Source organism: Pleuronectes platessa, chromosome 8 (assembly GCF_947347685.1).
Source record: "Pleuronectes platessa chromosome 8, fPlePla1.1, whole genome shotgun sequence".
NCBI classification, from domain to species: Eukaryota; Metazoa; Chordata; class Actinopteri; order Pleuronectiformes; family Pleuronectidae; genus Pleuronectes; species Pleuronectes platessa.
In genome coordinates this window covers 27752556-27777348 of record NC_070633.1, presented here as the reverse complement: position 1 = coordinate 27777348, position 24793 = coordinate 27752556, and the positions used below count along the sequence as shown (strand labels likewise).

The following is a 24793-nucleotide window of genomic DNA, read 5'->3' as shown; positions in this document are numbered from 1 at the left end:
AGTCAGTTGTTCATTTAAGCTGATTCCCTGCTTTAAAGAAAGGTTGATAAAAAGTTTTTAATATAAACATCCTACTGTACAGGATGTTCTCTCTTCCTCCCGCACAGGTTTTAATACCAAGAATTTAATATATACATTTTACATAGGATGCAGTGGATTAATAACGCTTTGCCGTGGTTTCACTTTTAAGCCGGGTGTCAACTTGTAATACCAAATATGTAGATATTAAAGCGTAAGCCTCCATGATCACAGAATGTACGCAAATTGTAAATGTGTGTGTGTGTGTGTAAGATGTGCATGTGTAAGCTGGATATGTTTATAGAACATGTGATATTATGAATCCAGATCCATAAGGTCTGTGTGTAATTTGAGATGGCGTGTACCAGCACAGACGTGTACACGCCAGATTCATGTGACACCTGATTAAGGCCAAGTCCTTTATTCTGAGTTCACTTCACGTGTCCTTGAGGATAAATCCTTCTGATAGGCACATGCACTGTATATATGGACTCGTATAGAGACTCGTGCTTCATACAGCCAACCTATAACCTTTGACCTCTGGGTCTCATCTTGTCGTGGCTGCAAGCTGAACCATGAAATGTGACTTTTCCAGCATTGACCCAAGACTCTTGAGTGGTTTATGATATTTCTCTTGTGCGATAATATTGTTTTATGTCTTTGATCATGAATAGATTCTCAAATTACAGGACAACATTGTCTCCGTCAACTTTTGAAAAAACTTTAACCGCAAATAAAACCATGATTACAAGTTTAAATTCACAAGGACAGATACAAAGTGTGTTAATAAGAGGAATTAAGCTTTTTTACTTTTAATGATTGTGCACAATTTTAACTTCCTGGCCTAAATAAACTCAGACTGGGAAGAAACTTTGTTCTCTGACTTAGTGTCAAAGCTTCATCCCCCGAACAGAGAGCGATGAGTCATAAGATCTGTCTCCCTTCAAACAGACATAAGTCCCATCACCATAATCTGTCATCATCCAAAGAAAGAAATGCGTTTTGCCAAATGCCACATTAGCAGATGGTGAAGATGACAAATAAATGGAAAATCTTTGTGGTCCCATATTTTTACTGCTTGCAAGAGTCTGGCAGAGTGTAAGTGATGAAAAGCATCGTAAAGGTGCTTCTCTGGAAACGATCGTTTTTCTTTCATCCAAAGTGAAAACTTTTTAATGGAAATGGTTTTTGAGCCGAAATGACTTGTAAGCTCCCTTTTGTTATTTCAAGGTCATTAGACAAAGGTCGTTGTGTTGGTTTCATATCTCAGGATAAAAGTTTTAATTTGGAAGCTCATCAAACGTCTTCATGGCTCCAGAATAATTCATCTATAGTAGTTTGTGTTCGTCCAGTAGATGAATGTGAAGCATGTGGAACATATTCAATCTGCTGAGAGTAATCCAGAGATTAACATGATGCAACATGACTCAGTGTTTACACGATAAACTGTTTGTGTCTTCTCTCTGTGTGTGTTTGTGTGTGTTTGTGTGATACAGACAATATTGTGTAAGAAGATTAAGTGCATTTTATTCTCCATGTGACCTCATATCACCACAATGAATGGACCAGACTATTTTATGTGTTTGTGCAACATTTTAAGTTGTTTAAACTACACAGGCGGATTTTATCCATTTGTCAGTCTGTCCATCCCTCCCTCCGTCTGTCCATCTGTCCTTTATTCCATCCGTCCATTCATCCAGATGTCATCCAAATGTCTTCTTCTGTCTTTCACTTAGAACTAGAATAATACAAATTGAAGACACATCATAACAACATTAGATTTTTCCTAAGTCTTCACTCGTTCATCTTCCATAAGCTCCTCCCATGCAGCATCTTTCACTCTCTTTATGACCTCACAGTGGGTTCTGGGTTTTTGCAGGTTTTTGGTGTTTATATAAAAACTCAACTTTAATCTCAACAACACCCCAAAATATTTCCCCCCCAAAATCGATGATCACATTATTATCCCTGATCAGAAAGCAGCAGACTTCAAATGTCAGAGAAAAGTGCTTCATTTGCATATTTCTAATTGGCTTTAACGTGTTTATGTTAATGTGATCTGCTCGTCTGTTTAATGCCATGAATTGTTTTTAAATGTTTTAATTAAGAGTCGAGCCGATGACAATGTGAATGATTAATGTGGATCTCTGTGTCTGCAGGGACTCTCTGCACCTATGGTCACATGAATGTCAGCGCTGCAGGCCAGATGCCGGTGATGGAGGAACTAGTCAGTGAGAGGTAAGAGTGAATCAACTCCTGCTGTTTGTAGAAGAATCTCTGCTTCTACACCCACAACTCTACTGGGTTATTTCCTGAATAGCCACCGGGGACACGCCTGCTCACTCACTTAATTCAATATTACAGCTCAAGTTGGATTTTGTCCAGTTTCCTTCATCTGGTCTCTTGCATTCTGAATAGCTGTAGTTCTCTTTTCTCCAAACCACAGGATCCTTCCATTAGAAGCATCTATTGTTGTGTATAGACAAGAAAACATATGTGTTGTTGTTGACCGACAAATTACAAAATACAAGTTAAAATAAACATAGATGCTGTGTCTCAATCCAGGAGCTCCCATTCTCTTTATGAAGGCATCATGACTCACGTGATGGTGGGCTCCAGTAGCAGCAGGAGAAGGAGGTGATGTCTTAGAAAGAGACAAAGAAAGAAAGACTTTCATCGTTCAGTCACGTGTCGGATATTTTCACAATCAGACTTACATGTTGTGATCATAATTGCACAGCGGTCATGTTTTCCTCCATCGCACATTGTTCCTGTCATCATGACACAAACACTACTGAACAGGTTTTAACTTGATGAAAGCTTTGGGGACGTGGCTGTGATGAAGTTATTAACATCAGGAGATATGGAAGTTTTTGATTTCCCAGGAAATAATTGATCTCAGTGAGTAAATATTTTTATGGAACTGATGTCTATGAGGTTGTGGACTTCTGTGCTGCCTCATTGATCCTTGCTGGACGTGTGAGCTTTGACCAAATTGTTAATTTCTCTGCACACAGACGTTCTTCTCTCTTCCCGAGCAGACGGCTCTGACTCCTCGTTCTTCTGCATTGTGTAATAAACCCGTCTCAAAGATCTGACGAGTAAAGAAAGAACCCGAGTGCCTTGGCTCCTTCTTCAAGGCTGTTCTCATCTTCAGATATCAGGCTGAGCTGAGGAAACAATAGACAGAGTGGGATTCCCTCCTGCTCCGCTTGCTGCCTCTGTCGTCTTCTTGCCCTCGGGCTTGTTGGTTTGATTAAACCAGGGATCCTGAGGGAACTGTCGGGGGGGTCTTTATTCTGCTGCTCTGGAATGTAAAGAGTCATTTCATAGCTTCCTCCGCTCGGCTAATATTCTTCAGCCTGGAGGATTAGAGAGATTTGAGCTTAAATCATCAGGTTGTGGAGGAACAGTGAGAATAATTTATTCTTGGTTTCTAGCTTTGACTCAGACTTTTAAGAAAAGAGACAAAAGAACCAAAGATGGAGACGGAAGAAGAGATTACAGACATGTTAAAGACATGTTGTATGATCCGGTTGATGTATATATATTTCATTATTTAGATGTTTTTCCACTAAACACGTGAAGCGCTCCTTTGAAACCCGCCTGTTTGGAACCGGCTGGTTGTTGTGATGCAGAACGTTCACGATACAATTTGAATAGTTTTTGAATAAACAGGTAAAACTGGCAACTTCAGCAGAATCCACCTCCAACACATTCAGGTTGAAATAATGTTTTAATGATGATATGCTATATCATAAAATATTCAACCCACTTGTAACGATGCTGCCAGATATTTACAAATTCATGAGTTTCTGTCATCGACCAAACAGACGTGGTACGAGCACATACGGCATGTTACCCCCCCCCCCCCCCCCCCACACACACATACATGACACCAGCACGTACAGCACGTATGTAGGGCAGCGTGTGGGCAGGTAGGACCTGATGTCCTGGATCTCTCTCACCGGTTGAAGCCGGTTGTTCTCATCTCACGGCCGCTGCAGTCTGACATTAACCAGATATGAAACCCATTCATAACATCACAGTGAGAAAGTGGGTCACTCGTCAACAAGCTGCTTTCACTGCTCAGCGGGACCGCCCTCATTTTAACATTGTTTTAATATCACTTGGGCTGAAAGATGGAAATTCATATGTTTTTATATTATCCAGATCCAGATTATATATTTTTTACAAAGTGCAATTCCTATATGTTCGGGTTGGGGTTAGTAAGTTTCAAGCTTAAGTGAGTTTAAAGTATTTTTCTTTAGATCAGAATAAGACATAATATTAAGTCGTTATACATCATATCAAATATATATAAAGTGATTGATTCTGAGGCTTTAATGAACCGACGTCCTAAAGCACGGACCCACATCTTCACCAGCCTCTGACAGCGTTTGATTGATGCAGATGATTTTGCAACACTTCCTGTCTCCTCGTGGAGAGATGACAGATTCATCCTGTCACGTAGTTTTTTTTATGTAATCCTGTCGGGGGGGGGGGGGGTGATGTGCAGATGGTTCTGAGTCATTTCATCTTACGACCTTGTTTTTCCGCCACAAACATTTATCACCTTTTGTTTGGCAGCTCCATCCCGGCACATGCAGATCAGAGAGCTGGAACAAAGATCCTCCTCTTCACCACAGTTGTATTCACAATCTGTTCATCTGGTTATTCTGCACACATCGGCTGCTGGAGGTGTCACGTGTGTAAATATGTGTCATACTTTGACTGCTGCTCCAGCTTTCACTCAATTAAATGCATCGTGCTGGAGAACTGTGACTGTGACTGAATGCAGAGCACACGTCTGCTGCAAAACCTTAATGTACAATCAATCTTTCTTCAGTCCTTTAGTTTCATATTCATATTTTCAAAAACAGTTTCCATCTTGTATCTAAATCTGCATCTTCTTAGTGCAGTAAATAGTTTTATTGGTAGAGATTGTGTCGTCTGTTTCACTTTGGTGCGACTGTCCGGCAAATATCTGGGTCTTTGGTTTGTTTCATTCATTCTTATTATTATTATTGGAAATCCTTCTACCAAGTTTTTTAGTTTTTGCTTAATTCTGCCAACTGCAGATGTAATTTAAATGTAATCATGACCTTGGCAGAAGTAATATCTGTTTACTAAATGTAAAGTGTCAGCTCCTCCTCTAACTGGTGGGATGACAAAAAATATTAAATACATAAGTAGATTTATAAAACGGACATTGCAAACGTTTCCAACCCTGAACGTCTCTCGGCTGAAGCTGCCTGAACGTCTCCTGCAGTGTCACATGATGCCGTCTTCAACCAACACCTGACAACTCACATGTCAAACACATCCTGCAACGCAATATCTCATCTCAGGCCTTTAATGCAGCCGTCTCCCGGAAGAGCCGACGTGTTCCAGCCAGAAGTCGATAGTCAGAGGTTCTCAGAGTCATCAGATGGCCGCTGATGAAAGTTTCACTTTCCTCTCCTCGGACGTCTCACTTTCCCCCTCCTCGCCACCTCGGCTGACAGATCCTGTTTCCTGGATGAGTCTTTTCTGGATGAGTCTTTTCTGGATGGTTGTTTTCACTCTCCTCCCCTCATAAGTTCCTATTCCGGGACGTAGCAGGAGCTGGATAACGGCTGTAAACTGGCCTCCAGGTCGTGATCAGGATTCAAACTACGTCACCGTAAGTTGTGTGAGAGTATTTTTACACAACACCTCTTGTGTGCACGCAGGGCGTGGCAGGGTTCACCTTCCAGCCGCCTGCGTCTCTCCTTCGCTCTCGGGGACGCATCCATCATCCGGCACCTGGAGCCACATGAAGATCCTTTCTACACGGTCTGATTCTGTGTGACTCTGTTTCCTCTGGCGCTCGGCGGCTGAGCGGCAGAGTGCAAAGTTGGCAGAGAACACACTCTCCTTCTTTCACACTGAATAATTCATTCAGCAGCCACTTATGTGATCTCAATAAAAATCCTCCATTCATACAAAAAAGCATTTGCTGATGCATGAGGCTGAGGACACGCACGACACACACACACACACACACACACACACACACACACACACACACATGCATATACACACACACACACACACACACACAGTAAGAAACTTGGAAAAGAAAGCGGGACGTCTTGGCTTCCATTCACCTCCGACAGGATCGTATCTCTGAATCGAAACACGCTGACGATGCTGTCAAATCTCCCAGATGAGGAGGAGGAGGAGGAGGAGGAGGAGGAGGAGGAGGAGGAGGAAGAGGAGGAGGAGGAGGAAGAGGAGGAGGAGTGTGTTTCTGTGTGTGTGTGTTTCTCTGACAAGTTGATTTCTCCACCCGTCACTGACCCAACTTTCAGGCTGGTGCAGGTTCAACCTCCTGCGTCTCCTCCTGCTCTCGGATCCGTTTCATTCAGAATCATCCTCCATCATCCGGCTCATTCACTCGCCCTCTCTCCTCTCTCCTCTCTCCTCTCTCCTCTCTCCCTCTCTCCTCTCTCCTCTCTCACCGCGGGCGAGGCCGCCGCTGTGAACGAGGTCGTGCTATTTTTATTTACTGGGTTTTATTTGGTCAAGATTAATGAAACACAGAAGAGCAATGTACTTTTTTAAAAGACTGATTAACAGTGAGCACATTTAAATAAAGCTTTTAATTCATACGTGCACGACTGGAGGCGCCCGGGGATCGAACAACTGACCTTCTGGTCAGTGGACGACCCGCTGCTGCTTTTACCTTCATGTTAAAATGTGCAAAGTCAAATAAATTCCTGTATTGAGTTCACAGCATGTGATTTATTTTTTACTTAGAACTATTAATCTGTTTTATGTCCTATTTAATTTAGCTTGTATTTAGAAACAACTCTGTGAATAACCTGATTGATCACATAACACCAGCTCTAATGGAGAGTGCTGCTGGTCTGGGACCTGGTCCCTGGTGATCAGGTTATTCTGGAGCAAGGCAGCAAAAGGTTTTAAACACCTGCACCGGCTCTTTTTCACCGAAGTCTCGTGGGACAGGACGACTTTGCCGCTGGTACTGACGTGTGTCTGTGGTCCGATCTGCAGCCGTGGGTTTGATGCTGCTGGTGTTCTGCTTTGGAACATCTGTGTGACGACATGTGGGCAATTATCAAAAACACGGTGCAGCAGACCTGTGCAGTTTTAATCAGTTTTGCTGGCTGCACATTCAAACTTTTACTCCAGGCTGCAGAATATTAAACTGAAGGTGCATTAGAAGCTTCCACCCCCCCCCCCCCCCTCCCCTGCAGAAGCCAGCCTTTAAACAACAGCTGCCTGCTTAAAATGTCATCCCTTCTTTTGATGCTCTAAGCCTAAGTTGTGTCGGCATTTCTTTGGCAGCGTCTCGGCAGAAACAAAAATGCTATGTTTCAAAATGAAGTGCAGAACAATTAACTAATTTGTGCTGACAAGTGGCTCCGAGCTAAAGTCTGTCCAGTGTTTTCCCACAGAGTCGTTTTCCTTTGATACACACATCTGAAGAGCTGCTGCAGAGTGTTTATGATCCTATTGACACACACACACACACACACACACACACACACAGACACACACACAGTAGCCATTGGGAGTGGGTCTTAACGATGTGAAGGAGGAAGTGGAATCGCTGCTGTTTACTTTTGGTCTCTGAGTTGTGGTTTTGTGGTGATTAAACTTTCAGCAGCTGGAAGAGTCGAGAGGAGCCGGAGAGAGAACTCACTGCTGCAGAATAAACCAAACTAAATATGTAAAGTAATATTAATCTGTGCTGCAGATAGAGGTCCATAAACTGATCATTTGAAGATGGAATATAGAACATTTTAGAAAGTCGTGAAAAACCCATAAACACAAATGACTGTGAGAGGAATATTAACGACGGCCCTTGATTACATTCAAAATATGAGGAAGCTGAAAAGCAGGGGGGTTATTTATAAAAACCCATTTATACAAAATAAAAAGTATTATTAAGATGAATTCCTTGATTTCTTGCTCGTTGTGCTTTAGTTCTTGTCTTATTTTTTTAAGTGAAGATGAGTAAACGTTTCCTTTCTTCTATTAACTGCAGAACTTATTAATAAACTTTTCTAATAAGGAATAGATCCTTGATGGTGGATCCACATCAGTGACACAGTAAGAAAATAATGGTAATTTGCAGCTGTAATATTCTTCTCTGCTTTCTTGATTGAATCAAAGACTCAAAGGTTTAGTTGCAGATATTTTGTCATTATCAACTAAAACTTTATAATATATCTTATAACTTATAATTCAGATGTAAAAGTCGACAGTTTGACTGAACTGAGCTCTGATTCGTTCATGAGTCAAAACTGAAATGTCTTTTTCCTGCAGCATCAAGTCAGATTTATGTTTATTGACTTTATGATAAAAGGCATCGTGTTTCCTCCTGTTCAGGGAAAATGAAACGTGTTCTTTCAAACTGAACATGAACTGAAATGAAACTGAAGTCAGGCGCCATCGTTTATTTAAAACCACGTCCTCTCATCACATGACATGAGCGTATCATGTTCGACCAGCTGACATCAGGCGGCTTCAGAATCCAACATTCACTGCTTTCTATAATTTCTTCATCTTCCTTTAAGACATCATAAGAAAACTAGTTTTTCTTCATATTTTTGGACAGATGTGTTGTAGAAATAGAACAGTGTCAGTGTCATCAGTCACCAAACTGTCAAACGTCTTCATCTCACCCAGCTGGAAGAATCACAGGTGTAAGCAAAGAGTATTATCACGGCTGAGTGTCCCAGTTCACCTTGACACTGGGCGAGCACGCTCACCATCAGGCCACTGGAACTGGAACATGCACCACAGCCTGGATTCATCCAAACCAGTGATTCCTCTGCTGTGACTGATTATATCTGCACAAGGTGACACAGGGTCAGCAGCTGTCGATGGGGATCTGAGGAGGAGGAGGAGGAGGAGGAGGAGGAGGAGTGAAGGTGACTTTAAAGTTTGTTTGCACCACTTTATGTTCCTGCAGCTGAATAAAGTCACGTTATCAAAGTTCTGTGACTAAGGTCGAGTTCTGATTCTGAATCAATGTTTAAAGATCCACGTTGGGACCAGAGGTCTGAAACTGGACGAGCAGTATTTTGTGTTTGTGTCACATCTCGTTGCTCTTCGCCTCAAATCGCTCTGCATCCGGACGTGTCAGGTTTTCAAAGTGAAAAATATGAAAGTCAAATTTCATCTCTTCTATGGAGAGGGGGGCCGGCGGCTGATTGACCCTAAATGAAGAGAGATTTTTTTTCTAATCTCTTAAACATTGGCTGCAGGGCGGCACATGGAGTCGACTGGATGTCCCTCAGCTGGGGAACCGTCTCTGAAGCGTCTGCTGAAGTGTCCTTGAGCAAGACGCTGAGCTCCTGCTGTCTTGAGGTGTTTCTGAACAGTTGTGTTAATTAATTGATGCACAGGGATTATGTTTGGATTCTTTCTGCCTCAGTAGAATCAGTGGTGACTTTTCAGTCCTCTGAGTTTTTCTTATATTATTGTTATTAGAAACTGTGTCAGAAACTTTTCCTGAACCCTGAAGTTTTACTGTAAATGTAAGAATCTGTAAAAAGAATGAAACGTTTCCAGCTCTTTGACCTTATGCTCCCAGGTCGTGTGTGTTAATGTTCACGGTTGGTTTCTGGTCTGCGTCTCTTCTCTGTTGTCACTGTCAGCTCCTCTGTGGCCGAGCAGGACAGGAGCTGTGTTCGTGGATGACAGGAGGAGTCAGTCCGCTCGGAGCTGCTCTACTGTCACGTTGCTCCTGCACAGATGGAGGTGCTCGGTGAGACGTGCATGGAACCAGTGGATCCGTGTCAGTGGCACAGAGGCAAAGTGTTTTCAGGATGTTTGTCTGGATGTTTATTCATATGCACGTCTGCTGCAATAGAAGTTGGGGGTCAAAGGTCAAAAGTTGGGGGTCAAAGTCCTGACTTGTGAACCTTGTTTATCAGGAGCTCACACATGAGCTGATCTCATTCTCAACCTGCTCTGAGGTTTTCTGGACCTTTTTTATGTTGGTATGATTCTTTTAAAATGGACTACATGAGATATGGAGCTAGTGCATCGTCTAAATATAGTTTTAATTTATATGAAGGAAATGAAAAGATCTCGAACTCAGCAACGTTAAGTCTCCAGTTGTCGTAAGATCCAACTTTGTGTTTCACTCATTAAATCTTAAACTGGATCCGTTAGTTTGGTGGAAGCTGAAGAGCAGATCTCATACAGTGATGCTGATGTTAAACAACCTTTCTTACAAGTCATTGTCTGAAGCCTCTGACATCATCACTCATCATGTCGGGGGGTGGTGGTGTGTGTCCAGGGGGGGGGGGGGGGGGGGGGGGTTGTGTGTGTGTGTGTGTGTGTGTGTGTTTGTGAACTCATTCAGAATCCATGGGTCTCAGGTGTCCAGCTGTTCACCGACCTGCTGGACGACTTTGAGGCAAAGTAATTAAAACCGCGGTGCGATTTCACTGCAGATGGAAAATGTTTAATGTTGACACGTGCTTCTGTGTGTGTGGGGGGGGGGGGGGGGGGGGGTGTGTGTGCACGTGTGTGTGTTTATGTGAATGTTAATGTGTCCCATTAACACAGTAAATTTCACACTTGAGCGAGGACAGCGGGGAAGGAGGATCAGCTGCTCTGAGTGAGTCACAAACCGTTCAGTGTTTGGATAAAGTTAACGATAACTATAAATCTGAATTCACACTGGAGACGTGCAGAGGAAGAACATTTCTCATCTGAGGAATCCAGAACAGAAGTGGTCGCCCACTTAGTTCTTAGTGTTTGTTTGAATTCAATCGAAGGATCAACTTTGTCTGGTGCTCGTTAGCGTGAAAGGGTCATTTCATCCCGTTTAGAGCGTCTGGATAATGTTGATGGGTTTTCTGGGATATCTGCCTTTTAAAGTGTCGGCCATCAAATCAAAACACTGGATTTATTTAATGATCTTCAGTAGACTTCAACTCCATCACAACTTGACCTTGTCCCATTCGGTTTGACCTTGAAAACTTTACGCCAAGTTCATACAACACTACTCACTGTAATAGATTTGCTTTGCCACAGGAAGAGAAGGTTTTATCAGCTCCACTCGATTTGAAGTGATGAGGTGAAGTTTTGCTACGTGTGTGTTTTTTGCTTCTTTGTCAGATGTGTTGATTCATATTCTATTCAGGTCCAAAACCAGATTCTAACCTTCACCCACGTTCTGCAGCCTATTACAAAAGAAGCCGACCTTGAAAACCTGCCTGGCTCTGCACATCCAACAGAGATAAATGATTACAAAGTGAACAACCGTAGATTTGCAGCATTATATTTTGCAGGTTTGTCTTTTTGCAGAGTTTCCCAGTGAGAGGAGTTCACACTGTAGCTGCGCGGCTCAGCAGCAGAGCCTGCGTCCTCCCTGCAGGGGGCGCCGCGGCTTGATGACTCTGGTAAATCTCTGCCGCCGCACGCTGAGAGCAGATGTGTTTTTAAAAACGTCCCGTGAAGCTCCGCAAAAAAATCACCTTCTCCTCCTCATCCGTCAACTTCCCCGACGCTGTGTGGTCGTAACACAACGCGTGAGACTGGGAGGCTTCAACAAGCGCACTAACATCATTACTACTACACACAAAAGTTTGTCAAGATCGATGCAACACACGTGGGATTGGTACATTTCATCAGTACAACACTTTCAGCTGCTGCCCTCAGGAAAAATATAAAATGTATGATCAGGTTGTTGTTCGAGGTCAAAAGGGCAACGAGAGCCAATTAGTGCCGAGGGCACAGTGTTGACCTTCGTGTGACCTTGACTCTTCCATCACAAAGGGAAGCTGGAGGCCTGTTTTCTCCATTTGTTGTCGTTTCTCTTCACCGTCGGACTGCGGTTCTGTCCCGTGTCCGTCCCTCCTCGGGCGGGGGGGGGGGGGGGGGTATTAATTATTGACCTTCTCCTTGTCTCTGACTCTTTGTCGTACGCTCAGTGAATCCAGTTCAAGGCCCTTTAGCTATATATGCACTCAGTATCCCTCTCATGCCAGGTCTTAGAGGTTTAGTGGTCATCCGCCTTCAGGCTGGAGACTCACACAGAAACCTCCCAATGTCCCAGAATCCTCAGAGTCCAGGAGGAGAGGGATCAGCATCAATGACACCGGCTCCACTTGCTGCTGATGTCCTTTTATAGTATTATTCTATCTGAAGTTTTAAAAAGCCTCATGTAAAAACACAAGCTAACCAGTTGAGTAAACATTGTATAAAATCGAAATAATTTTCTGGATGTATGATCAAAACAAGGGTTGAGCGTTCCATAAGGCTTCACGCTCCACAGACTGTAGTCACCTGACGTCCTACTTTGCACCTGTCATACTGACCACGGCCACTAGAGGCCACTGAACAATCAATCGTAACAATGGAGGATTATTTTCACAAGAGTAATAAAAGGGGAGTGGACCCTCATTCAAAACTTCATACACAAAAGGACTTAAATGACTTTAAATCAGACTTGTGTGTAACATTATGGGTTTGATTATAACTGTAATGATACCTTGAAGAAGACGTTATTGTCGAATCCTGAACAAATGTTACTACGACTTGATAATGAGTCTTTAAGCTGAATGAAACAGGAAGTGATGGACGAGATGAGGGAGACATTGTCCTTGGAGAAGATGTGTTCATAGCGTCTGCGTTTGTTATGAATCATCGTTAAAGTGACGGGATGCTCAGAATCCTCAGAGGAGCTGTAACATCAGGCTGCTGACGAGAGAAAGAAAAGCTTCATGCAGAATATTGTGCTACAGGAACAGATGTCAAACTGTGACTTTAAATCATATTTTTAATTTCTATTCAACAGAAATTGTAAATAAGTTGTTTGTTATTGGTCTTGAAGTTGCATCAACATCTGAAGTTTAAAGCTGAGTTGTTTTTCTTCTACTGTGTAATCACCTGTAGCTTCAACGCAGGACCAACGTGTATAAATACCACATCTGCAGTTTGTAACTATTATTATTTTCAGCATTCACTCTGTAAAAGGTTCAAATTCTCCAGACGATTATGAACTTTCTATACTTTGTGTGAAAAACAAACTTCTTCTTCTTGTTGTGTGTTTGCTGTGAGAAGCTTGAGATCTTCAGGTGATGGAAGTGTAGTTTCATTCAAACCAAACCAAACCCAGTCAGGTTATCAATATGCAAATGAGACGGTGTTTCCTCCTAACGAGGCTCTGGACCTGTGATTGGTCGAAGACTCTGGATTCTGCTGGTTTATTTACTGTCGCTTCTTGTGGGGATGAATCTCAGCTTGATTTAAAACATGTCAAATTGAAATTATATGCAGGTCTGTCCCAGAGAGAAAAACAATTTATCCCTATCTTTTTATATTTTGACTGTGTGTGAGTAATATTAGAAAATGATGAATGCCCTTTTCTCTGGCTGCAGCACAGACACTAGTGAGTTCCAGCTCTGACGTCAGGCTTTGTGTTCAGGGACGTGACCACGTTGGAGTGTTTCTCCAGATTCCCTCTAACATGGGAGCAGCACAGTGTTGTCTAAATTATGATCCTGTGGTGCATTAAGATTGTGAAATGTGCTGCCAGGCGGTGGCTGAAAACCCCTTTAGACTTTATAATCACTGAATCATTTTTATTTTTCAGTCCCCTCTGTCAGAGTTGGCACTTCTGAAGCATGTCATTGTCTAAGGGGGTTTGTGGGTGGAGGGGGGCGGAGGTGGGTGGAGGTGGGATGAGGAGGTAAAAAACATTTCCACGTTTTCCCTGTTGCATCACAGGGAAGCTTCCACCAGGATGAGGCCAAGAAAAGATGATAATTAAAGTAGCAGCAGAGAAACTGATGGAAACTAACTGAATGAAATTGTTTTCATATTGAGTGGCATGTTGCATGATTCTTCCATGTCAGGATGTGTGTGTGTGTGTGTGTGTGTGTGTGTGAATCCTTCCTTGTTCGCCTCGAGGGAAACTGTTCCAGAGACGATTTAATTCAAGTGACTCGCTGCCCTTCTTCTTTTTGAACAGTAACACAGCCTCTCGTTGTTCCGTCTCTAATTTGAGTTTGAATCACAGGAGAAATTAGTCAGTGATTCTGGGGGAAATATTATTTCTGAATTCAGAACTGTGACTCACCGGTGTTTGTTGTCGCCCGCTCGGCATCACAGGAGACGGAGGGTTTGACGTGAGAGGAGAAAACCTGAGACTCATTATTTTTCTGGAATTTAAAAGTTATCTGTGACCTTTACCAACCTCCATCATCTGCATGTAGAGAATCCACAGAATCTCTGATAACACAACCTGTACCTGGAGGGAAGAAGGTGACTTGGCTCAGATCAATCAAAAAACAAGCACATACCAATTAAATTAATATTTCACTGATTAACAACATTGTTTGTGTGTTGAGAGAAACACAGTTGTCATAATTGTGTGAAGAGTGTTAAACTTAAACCTCAGACCCAGTTTGCGTTGATTCAGATTAATGAACTTGTGTCTGGGGATATTATCAAACCTCTATTTATTTTATAATATATATTATACAATTTCCCCCATGTTCATGCACACGTACACATGCACGCTCACACTCACATTGCCACCATGCATAGTGTGGCCTGACCATTGAGAACTTTTTAGATTCAGTGTCTTCCACAAGGACAACGAGGAACGAGGACGTCTGATCGTCCCCGGGCTCCTCAAGAGCAAAAAGGTCAAACAAGGAGAATCCCGACTGTTTCTCATTTTCTATAAGTTTCACCAACATGTGAAACCACAGCACAGAAACTTTTCTCAATGAGCTCGAGGCTCCTCTCGTATCTGGGTCATTTTTAAACTTCACTGCACCAGATCAGGAAAAGAAGCAAAGTTCACATTTTGTGTTTGAATCCACTGCAGCACCAAACTCTATATCCTGAGGATAACACAAACGCACACACACACACACACACACACACACACACACACACACACACACACACACACACACACACACACAGGACTCTGAGGTCCTCTACCACTCTGTCCCCTCTCTGGTGTATTTAATGTCAGGACGGTTAGTGGACTCTTATTGTCCCGCCCGGCCTCCACCATCGGTCTCACCTCATTAACCGTCCCACTCGGGGTCATCACATCACGTTCAGGCTTCGTCTCCGGGGTCCAGATGAGTTTTTTGACCCGAGATGAATCTCAGCTATTCTTAGTCCATCAGTACATTACACTTCAGGAGGATTGATGTAGTTAAACCACTGAGGGATGATATTTACCTTCGTCAAGGAGGTTCTCACCCCCGTCCGCCTCTTTGTTTGTGGATGACACAGAAAAGACCAAACTGATTTCCATGAAACTCTGTGAACAGATGAGTCGTGAGCCGAGAAAGAATTCATTAGATTTTGAAGTGTATTTGGACAAAGGGGCAGAAACAATAATTAATTTTAATCACTTCCTCACTTTGCAAGAAGCAATTTGGTGTTGATCCAAATACAAATCACGATCTAGCAGATTTTAATGTGGTTTCTTAATTGTGCAGAGATTTATTCAGTGACAAATAGATCTGCTAATGTGTAACTACCACCGATGTGTAGCTGAGATGATGTGGATTAGTAGGGAATCAATATTTTCTCTATATGTTTGTTAGTTTTAGAACTTTGACAGATTTAGTGGAGACTTTATTGGGCCTTGGCAGAAGAACAACAACTTGTCATTTCTCAATTCATTACATTTACTCCAGGGAAGCATGAGTCAAAACATTAGATTGATTCAGAACCTAAATGGTTTCACTCCAAACAGCTTTTATGTCTTGTCCTGCTTCAGAACCTGCATTAATATTCCAGAGCATTTTACCTGTGGCTCATCAGTATGAGTTCCAGAGGAAAGTTGATGTTTTCAGCTCCTGTCAATCATCTGTCATTAAAAATGACCTGAAACGTAATATTGAGGTCTGAGATCTGACAGCTTGACCCAGACGCTTCCTCCTCCACAGCCTCATGGGCGTCTGCTCTGCAGTGAGAAGCAGCTGATTGAACATTCACGTTTGTTAACCAACAATCCTGCAGCACATCAGTAAACTGCTCAGGTGCAATGATGCAATGCACTCTGGGAAATGTTTGCACGAGATTATATTTCACATAAGAAGAAGAACACAGCAGGAGATTCCCCGATCAGACGTCTTCTCTTCTTCGTGTCTGGCTCCTCGTTTTCATCCTGAGATATTTGTTATTCTTTTTATTCTTTTCAGATTTGTCAGAATCGTCATCAATGCAGCTGATTACAGATAATTCCAGGAGATTATCCGGAGCTCAGTGCAGGTGCATGAAGCAGTTTTTCCTGTCAATTGCTTCACCTGACTCTTGAATTCATAAATCCATCTACTCAGACACTTTTTTCTCTTGCAGTCGTTTCCAAATTAACCTGAAAGATTTGAGTCTTTCATAAAAATCTGTCTGGGTTTTAAAAATGATGTTCAAATTGAGGCGTTATTATTTTGCTGACAGATTAAATCAGTGTTTTAGTTCCGGAGTCAGAGATTTAAAGTCAGAGCGATGGAGGCCGTGTCATTACTTCAGAAGTAACGAGGAGAAAAGGGCAAAATATACTAAATAGTGAATGGGTTTTGATGATGTTTGAATTAATCTCTGCTTGTTTGTGTGCGTCTGAATAGATTCATGTGAAAGTGTGAGGATGATTGTAACTGAGCTCTGCTGATTATCATGATTGCTGCTCGTCTTGTGCAGGTGGTGTTTTCTTCTTCTTTTTATAGAGATCTCTGTAATTTATCATATTTTGTCTGTTTCATGTTTAATCTCCTTTGATTTATCAGGATCTTTCCCTTAACCTGCAGAATTCAGTCCAATCACAGCTTCAGGTTTAAAAGAACAACTTCAACTCTGTTTAGCTTTATGCATTTTTACATTTTTGTGGATAAAAGGCTGAATATACAATTATTGCAAGTTGCAAGGTCCAGTTCATTCTAAACCAGCTTGTGTCTGGAGTCTGGAGACTTTGTTATTCAGTCATGGTTTGAATGCTGTTGTCTTTTTCTTGACTTTTATACATTAGAAGTAATCGATTGGGTTGTTTGTACATTTGCATTAAACTTCAAAGCTGAACTTACTTCCTTAATGCATTGAACTTATATTTATTTCAGATTCTGTCCAAAATGAATTTTGTAGAAACAGTCATCTGTTATAACATCCGTAGTTATTCAGGAAAGTTCGGAATTAATGAGGATTTTGCTATTTCAACATTCTTGATATGCAAAAGTTGTCTATGATTTAGTCAGACATTCTTTTTTTATATATTTCAACTGCAGCATTTTGTTTTTACCATGTCGCTGCAAAGCTTTTAAGGTAGAAGTTAGTTTCCCTTCATTTCTCCTGAGGTTTGATTGTTTTCACGTCTCGTTCTCTAATTGTGCAACTTTTTAGTTTTCCCTCATCACAGCAACATGTCTGATAAGTTCATTGTTCTCATTTCAAGTAGAAATATTGTTTTGCTCAGGCAAATCAAATGGTAACAAAGCCAGTTATTTTCTTTTTACACTGCTGTCACTTCCAGTATCCATCACACTACGAGCCATGGAGGCAGAAACCAGTTCCAGTTGCTGGAACCGTCGGTCACAAACATTTAAAACTCCTCCTGAGGTCTTTGACTGCCAACACTTTGAAAACCAGATTGGGTTTCATACCTTCTCGCTTCTCTTCTGCAGGAAACCCTCCTTTTGGGAGGTGAGGTAAAGATAACAGAGTCTAATTGGAGCTAAACTCCGGTTTGACCCGAGAGCTCGGTGCAGAAACTGAAAACCTGCCGTCCGGAGGCCAGGAGCAGCCGCGGCCGTTTGATTAAAGAGCGCTTGTCACAGCAAAGAAAATAATCTGCCGGGCCTGAAACAACACAACTCACTTAAACAGGCAAATCCCAGAGCAACAGTTTAGAGGCGGACTGCGTCACCGAGACCAAAACAACCTGTCAAACCCTGAGTGACAGGGACACAGGTGTGTGGGTTTGGATCTGAACAGTAACAGGGTTGTGAAGTGATGTTTGATTTATTGATCCTGGAGTCTGGGAGGTATTCTTGGTTTTAATGTTTATTTAAAAAGATTACGAGCAGGTGTTACGTTGAATGTTGGCTTGTGGAAGTTTATTTTTCTGTCCCGATCAGGAGGAAAATGAAATGCAGAGGTTTCACTTGGTTGCAGATGTGATCAAACGTTTATTGAAGTGTCAGAAACCACTATGTGACACGAGGAAGATCAGATATTAAAGTTTAAATCTGCAAACGGTAAAGAGAGAAAGAGCTCGGCGTCGGAGGAAGCTCATTTTTCTTCATGTTCCCACTGAAAACATTTAATCAACAAGGCCGCCTTTTATAAAAGCATTGATTTATTGTCCTTTGTCAACATTCCACCAGCTGAATGGACTGTCTGGTTTCCTAATTTAGTTTTACTACCAGGCTTTCAGGAATAATTGCTCCCTCTTGGTCCCAGTGGGAGGAACTTGTCGTGACCCTGTCCTCCTCTGCGACACATTTCCCCCAGTTAAAGACGCCGATATGATACCAGTTTGGACGGCGCTCACCCCTCGTTCACCCGTCTGCTTAATTGCAGGCTTGTCTTTGCCCGTCGAGAGGGAACGCCAGCGTCCAGATAGCTGTTGTTGGTAATTAAGGATTCCCAGCGAGGACGTCAGTCCCAGCATCAATGTTTATCTATTTTTATTAGACACAATGTGAGGTTGGATGACCTCCATGTTAATAAGATGTTTACGAGGAAGGATGGACAAGAGGGGGGGTGGGGGTGGGGGGGGGGGGGGATCTGGTCATTCAGGGCCAATGAGTTCATGACCTTCAGGAATCTGCTTTAGAAAACTGATCTGTAGACGTTCACCTATAAAAACCTTTAACTGTCTTCATGACGAGTCTGAATCCACATCATCAGTCTCTCAGGCTTAACTTAGGTTTCTATTTTCCTTTAAAAATATAAATAGCTAGACACAGATTAGTCTAAAGTAACTTTCTCTGAGTGTTTTACGTCTTTTACTCTAAAATTAGAATAGATTTATTAGTTTTCTTTAAACAGGGTTGAACCCATAAAAAGAGGATTGACTCCTTTCCCATTAACAGTAGAAGCGTCTGATCTCTTCTCCTCCGCTGAGTTATGTTCAAAGTCTGAATCTCTCTTTGCCGTCTCGCCAGTGTCTCACGATCTGAAGAATACATTGCTTTTGCACGTTGTTCACTAACTTTTCAGCTTTAACCTTTTGCCCTTAAGTTGTGTGAATCGTAACATTGTGCAGAGGAGGTGCAGCATCAGGGTCTGGACTCCCAAAAAGAAGAAGAAGAAGAAGAAATTAATGTATTCAACCGGATGAAACTCCAGGAACGTCCCTCAGAGCAAAATGAAACAGAATCCAGATCCTCAAGCTTCAGTGGGGCTCAAACAACGACTCACTTTTACACTGCGCCTCTGGTGCTCAGTGTTCTGGCCTCCACATCACACTGTGGTACACCAGTTACATCTCGGGGGTTAGATTCCCTGTGTAACGCGTCCCACCCTGAACGAGAGCTGTGGAGGACAGACTGGAGAACAGAAGAACTCAAGTCATGTGTGTTTGAGTCCTCTGTGTTCACCACTCGGCATGATTCAACACTTCTGTTCTTAATTCCACATTTTGTTTGTAACTTTGATTTAATTTCGTCCTTTGTGTTTGTTCTTATGTCCAATATTAATTAAAAGAAGTAAATGAGGATTCTCACTCTAGGACAGCGTCCCCCTTCACATGAGGGATGAAATGGGATTGGGCCTGAAACCAGTTCTGGGTCGAGGTGAAACTAAAACACTTCTTCTCGAACTCGGGGACAAAAGTTTGAGATTTCTGCAGCTTCAAACTTTGCCGATGACTCTGCTGTGTGTTTGCTGAGGCCTCCGACGAGACGGGCTTCTGTGCAATCGACCGAGTGTCGCACATTTGACTCCTCTCACAGGGAGACGCTGCATCCACTGTGCCCGGAGCTCTGAGGCCTGTGACTGCAAGTCATCACAGCTCTTTAGATCCAATCAGTGCTACTTTCAACAGCCACCCGATCCCGAGCCATTCTACAGGCTGCAAATAGCTGCGAGGGCTCGGGTGCAGAGGGTAATCTGAGGTGATTGGGATCTGCATTTTCACTTTCACATATATTGTTAGAATACCGAGCCTCATCATCCTCTGCTTCACGGTCGATTCAGGTAAAAGGTCGAGGTGAAGCCAAGAATATATGAAAAACATTGTGTCTGCATGGGAGACAAAAACAGAACCCAGTCGTCCAGTGATGGATTGCAGCATTAAACCTTCTCAGCTGGTGAAGGGATTTTCCCAGTCGCCCCTCATCCAACCCCGAGTGGCCTAATTGAGGCGGCTGCTCGCTGATTGCCGACCAGAGGTTCAGCTTAGCCGCAGGTCAAAGTTCACGTGTATCAGGTCTCAGCAGAGTTCCAAGTTTCTCTGTCTCTCTGAGTTATTTCCTTTAACTATGTCTTCCAGATGTGCACAGATATATAAAGGTATATAAGAGCAAGTGATACTGTGCAGAAAGAGTTCAGCTTACACCTGGAAAATCTATGTAGAAAAACACATGAGGCAAAAACATGAGGAATGAAAAATAGAAAATTGAGAGAAATTACCACAAATGCCTCATATTACATGTCGGTGTATTTAGCAGAATGCTGCAGAAAGCTCTGTTCTCCTGTTGCACACGTTGGGTATTTGGAATGTTGTAGATAAAAAGACAAATTAAACCTTCTCAGGGTGAATCATGGGAGTTTTAATCTCTAAAGTTAAATATAGGCACAGTGAAGATACAACTTTCCCCCAGAAAATAAATAAAATGTCAGTTTTATCAAAAGGTAGTGACTGAGCTCGATTACAGTTTCATTACTCAAATTAAAGAAGTCCATAAATGGCCTGGAGCTGCTGCTGCTGCTGTACAGTGTGGAAAAGAAAAGACTCAACATTTTACCTTTGAATATAAATCATGGAAGCCCAGTGATGTGTCACAGTACAGACATGTCTGTAGACAGGTCTGTTAAAATAAAGTGCAGACCGTCTGTGCAGATTTAACCTGCTGAAGTCAAGTTTCAGTAGATTTTACTGTAAAATATCTGAGGGAATTAAAGTTAAAGTTAACTAATTTTTCCTTTTGACACTCATACCTTCATGTTTAACAATTTTTTAATGCATATCAATGACACCATTTCAAAATGTAGGTAATAAATACGTTCAAAGAAAAGGAAGATGTGTGGCTGTGGGATTTCAGGGTCAGGTGAGAGAACTCAATAATGCAGCTGAGCATCAGAAGCTTCTTCTCTGAGACTCTCAGGTAACATCTAAGCTGCTGAACAAGAGCTCGGAGCCTCGTGAATCTTCCATGAACAAAGTCGACTGTTCCTCAAGAGTTAGGAGGCAGATGGCGGCAGCTTGAGAATCCGAGGTTGACGGGCGAGTAATGATCGGTAATTGTGCGTTTTGAAAGCTTAGAGAGAGAGAGAGTCTCCAGGGGCTGATGCATTGTGGAATCCAGAATGAGGCTCTCGCTCTCGTTGTTCGCTGCCTGTCGTCGCCGCAGCTGTGTTAAATAACTGAAACGTGCATATTAATGCCTCATTTAGGGGAAAGGTCAGACTGCGCAGTCGACAAATTCCAGATGAAAGAGGCTCCCCTCCATCTTGTGTTTTTGAAATGATGTTTCTGTCGAGAATCTGTCAGCGTTCCCATTTGATCTGATTAGTGCGTCGGCACCGATGATCAAAGAACAAGCCTCATTTGCACACTATCACTCCTCCTTTGAACCTGGGATGGTGAGAGGAGAATCATTTGGCAGACGAGGGACGGGACTCCTGACTCCTGCAGGAGCCGGGATTAGCACAGCTCTGATAGTTTGGAATGAACACAAGGAAACAGGAATAAATTGGCGTCAATCTTGTGAGTTTCTGTGGACGTGCAGGACAAAGACACGGGAACAGAGAGTTTAGAGGATGCTTGTTTTAAGAAGGAGGAGGTGAAGGTGCCTCTCTCTCGCGTCTCCTTCCTCCCTGTGGAGCCTTCGAGTGCAGGAGACCACGAACCTCAGGAGAAGGACTGAGCTGCTCTGCCAATGTCAAACACGTCTGAGATTAAACAAGTCTTTCTCACAGGGTTCACTCCCGGGGCTTTGATTCACGTTCCTCCAGCTCGAGATGCTGAACTCACGCCAAGGTTAAACGTATCGGGGGGGGGTTGAAAATGCAAGTTTGCAGTTTACTACCATGAAATATATTATCCTTCCTCCAGCGCATTAGGATCCTGAGTAAGCACCTTACATTCAGCCCTTTTAAATCACAGCAGCATGAGAGAGGAGACTTTCTTCTTTCTGCTCTTTTCTTCACATCGGACAAAGAGGCGTCGTATCAGAGAGTCCTCGGAAAATACAATCATCTTCTTATTTCAGGCGTGTTGGCAGTTGGCAAGAAAAAAAATGTTTCCCGACATTAGTGCACACTAAACATGGATTTCATAAAACCTTTTGTTTTCAGAACGAGCCTCAACTTCAGAAGAGAAACATTCATAGGAATATATTCAGATTTGACATTTTAAATTGCTGTAGTTGGATTGAAAACTTTTGAAAAGTCAGTAGAATATCCTTCTTACTTAGATAAACATCGTCCTACACAAAGTCTTATGTCTCAGCTTCCTCTCTCTTCAGCCTCTATCGTGTTCATCTTCCTGATTTTAAATTGAGTTTTTTTCTGCCTGGCTGAGTTCTCTGATGAAGCAGCTCTTTCCTTGGATATGAAGGTGATAAATAAATCCCTACTGACACCTGAAGGTTTGCAAATGTTCAGAAAACTGTCTGACATGTAACTTATAGCAGATCTGTGTGTTGATAATGAGATGAAATATCAGATTTCAGACGTGACACTTTGATGATCAACAGAAACTCACGTGTTCAAACCCACTTTCCCTCGGGCAGAGTTCTCCCTCGTTAAAAGTTTTACTGCCGATGACTCCACCGATCCCTTAATGTGGAAAAGTTGGTTCAGGCAATCAGCTGGGAATGGATTCATTTTTGCTGACAAAGTGAGAAAGAGAAATTATGATTTAACGTAATAAACTCGTCTTCTTCTTAAAGCGCTCGTAGAAACTCTGTCACTCATCTCTGCTGATCTGATCTGAAGTGCTCATGATGCTCTTCTCTCTTTTTGGCTTCTCCACAGCGACAGCATGCTGAAGCAGCTGGCTCTGATCTGCTTCCTGTCTCTGGTCATGGTGATGAGCATCCTGGGAAACCTGCTGGTCATGGTGGCCGTCTGCAAGGACAGACAACTCAGGTGAGACAGAGCCGTCTTTCCTTTGTGCTTTGAATGTCTCGTACACTTCAAATGTCCCTGAAGGTTACCTGACTTTATTCATTGTTGGATAATAAGACTGATAATAACTGATATTAAGTGTTTTCACATCTCAGAGTCTGAAACAAGACAAGGAATTTTGTCCTCATCACCTACGTGGACTCAAATGCAGCAAATTGTCCCTCAAACATTATATTGTCAGAAGTGAAGACTGCAGCTTCTTCTTCTTCTTCTTCTTCTTCTTCTTCTTCTTCTTCTTCTTCTTCTTCTTCTTCTTCTTCTTCTTCTTCTGTTAAATGCTGTCTCTACTTCCTGTGATTGGTCCAAACTATCCAACTAAGTGTTTTCAACCATGGTTCAGTTTGATCCAGATCCAGAACTCCTCTTCTGCTCTGAGTTAAAGTGTCAGAGAAGAAGAGCGAGAGAGTCGGAGTTAAGAGACACACAAACTTCTTCTAAACGTAGATTCACACGTCACCGAACACACGACCACATTTGAGAATTATGCTGAAAAGGAAAAAATCTCATAACACTTATATCGTCATAAGAAAGGAAAGGTCCATTTATCCTTGATCTGAGAGATTCATGAGCAGCGCGGAGCCGGTGGGTCATCCTGAGGACGGCTGCTCATGTGGGAGTCACTGTCACAGCAATGATTCATTCTTCTTCTCCTCCTAACCTTTTCCTTCTCTTCTTCCTCTGTCTCTTTGTCTTTGTGTGTTTTCTGTCTCTTGACACCTGAGGGCTCAGACTCTTCAGTCGTGTGTGTGTGTTGAGGTCGAGTTCATTCAAAAGAGAAAGTTATGTAGGAAGGTGTGTGTTTACGTGAGAATTACAGTGACGGAAGTGAGACTTCATTGTGTATATTTTTGTGCGAGCAGAGTGTGTGTCCATGCATGTGTGTATTTAAAGAGACTGATGAGTGACAAAGTCAAGGCTGTGAAATCTCACCTCCCTCAGGAGAAAACAATGACACGCCATCTTTGTTCCTGTCTTCATCATTGTCTGAATGTCCGCTGGGAAAACACACACACACACACACACACACACACACACACACACACACACACACACGATGTCCATTGTCTTTATTTTCCGGATGCAAAAATCCACAATTCAAATGCCAAAGACACACAAACTGTCGTCCAGAAAACGAGACAGACACTCACCTGCTCAGGGGGCGTGTCCCCCAGGGTGATAATGTGGAACACTGAGCACGTCATCATCAACCACTGAAACCATCAAGTGGAGACAAACTGTTCACCACTTACTCGAGGGGATTTAGAGGCTGATATTGAAGTATTAGTGATTGATTGGCAGAGGTTCATATGAAGGGGATGTTTCTTCATGCATGATTATACGTCTGAGTGACAAGCTGAGACCATGGGGTCATCTGCTGGGAAAGACGTTTATAGTTAATTGCAAAGAGAAGTGGACCGAGTACCAAACCTTGGGGAACTCC

The 24793-nt window shown here is 42.6% G+C and overlaps 1 protein-coding gene across 1 annotated transcript in view; it reads left to right on the top strand.

Moving 5' to 3' along the window:
* htr4 (5-hydroxytryptamine receptor 4) overlaps positions 1-24793 on the top strand; it is a 69157-nt gene that overhangs the window by 30971 nt on the left and 13393 nt on the right. The window contains exons 2-3 of the mRNA XM_053429524.1: positions 2178-2256; positions 23200-23313. Coding sequence (XP_053285499.1) covers positions 2201-2256; positions 23200-23313 — 170 coding nt within the window. The 5' untranslated portion in view covers positions 2178-2200. The remainder of the gene's footprint in view (positions 1-2177; positions 2257-23199; positions 23314-24793) is intronic.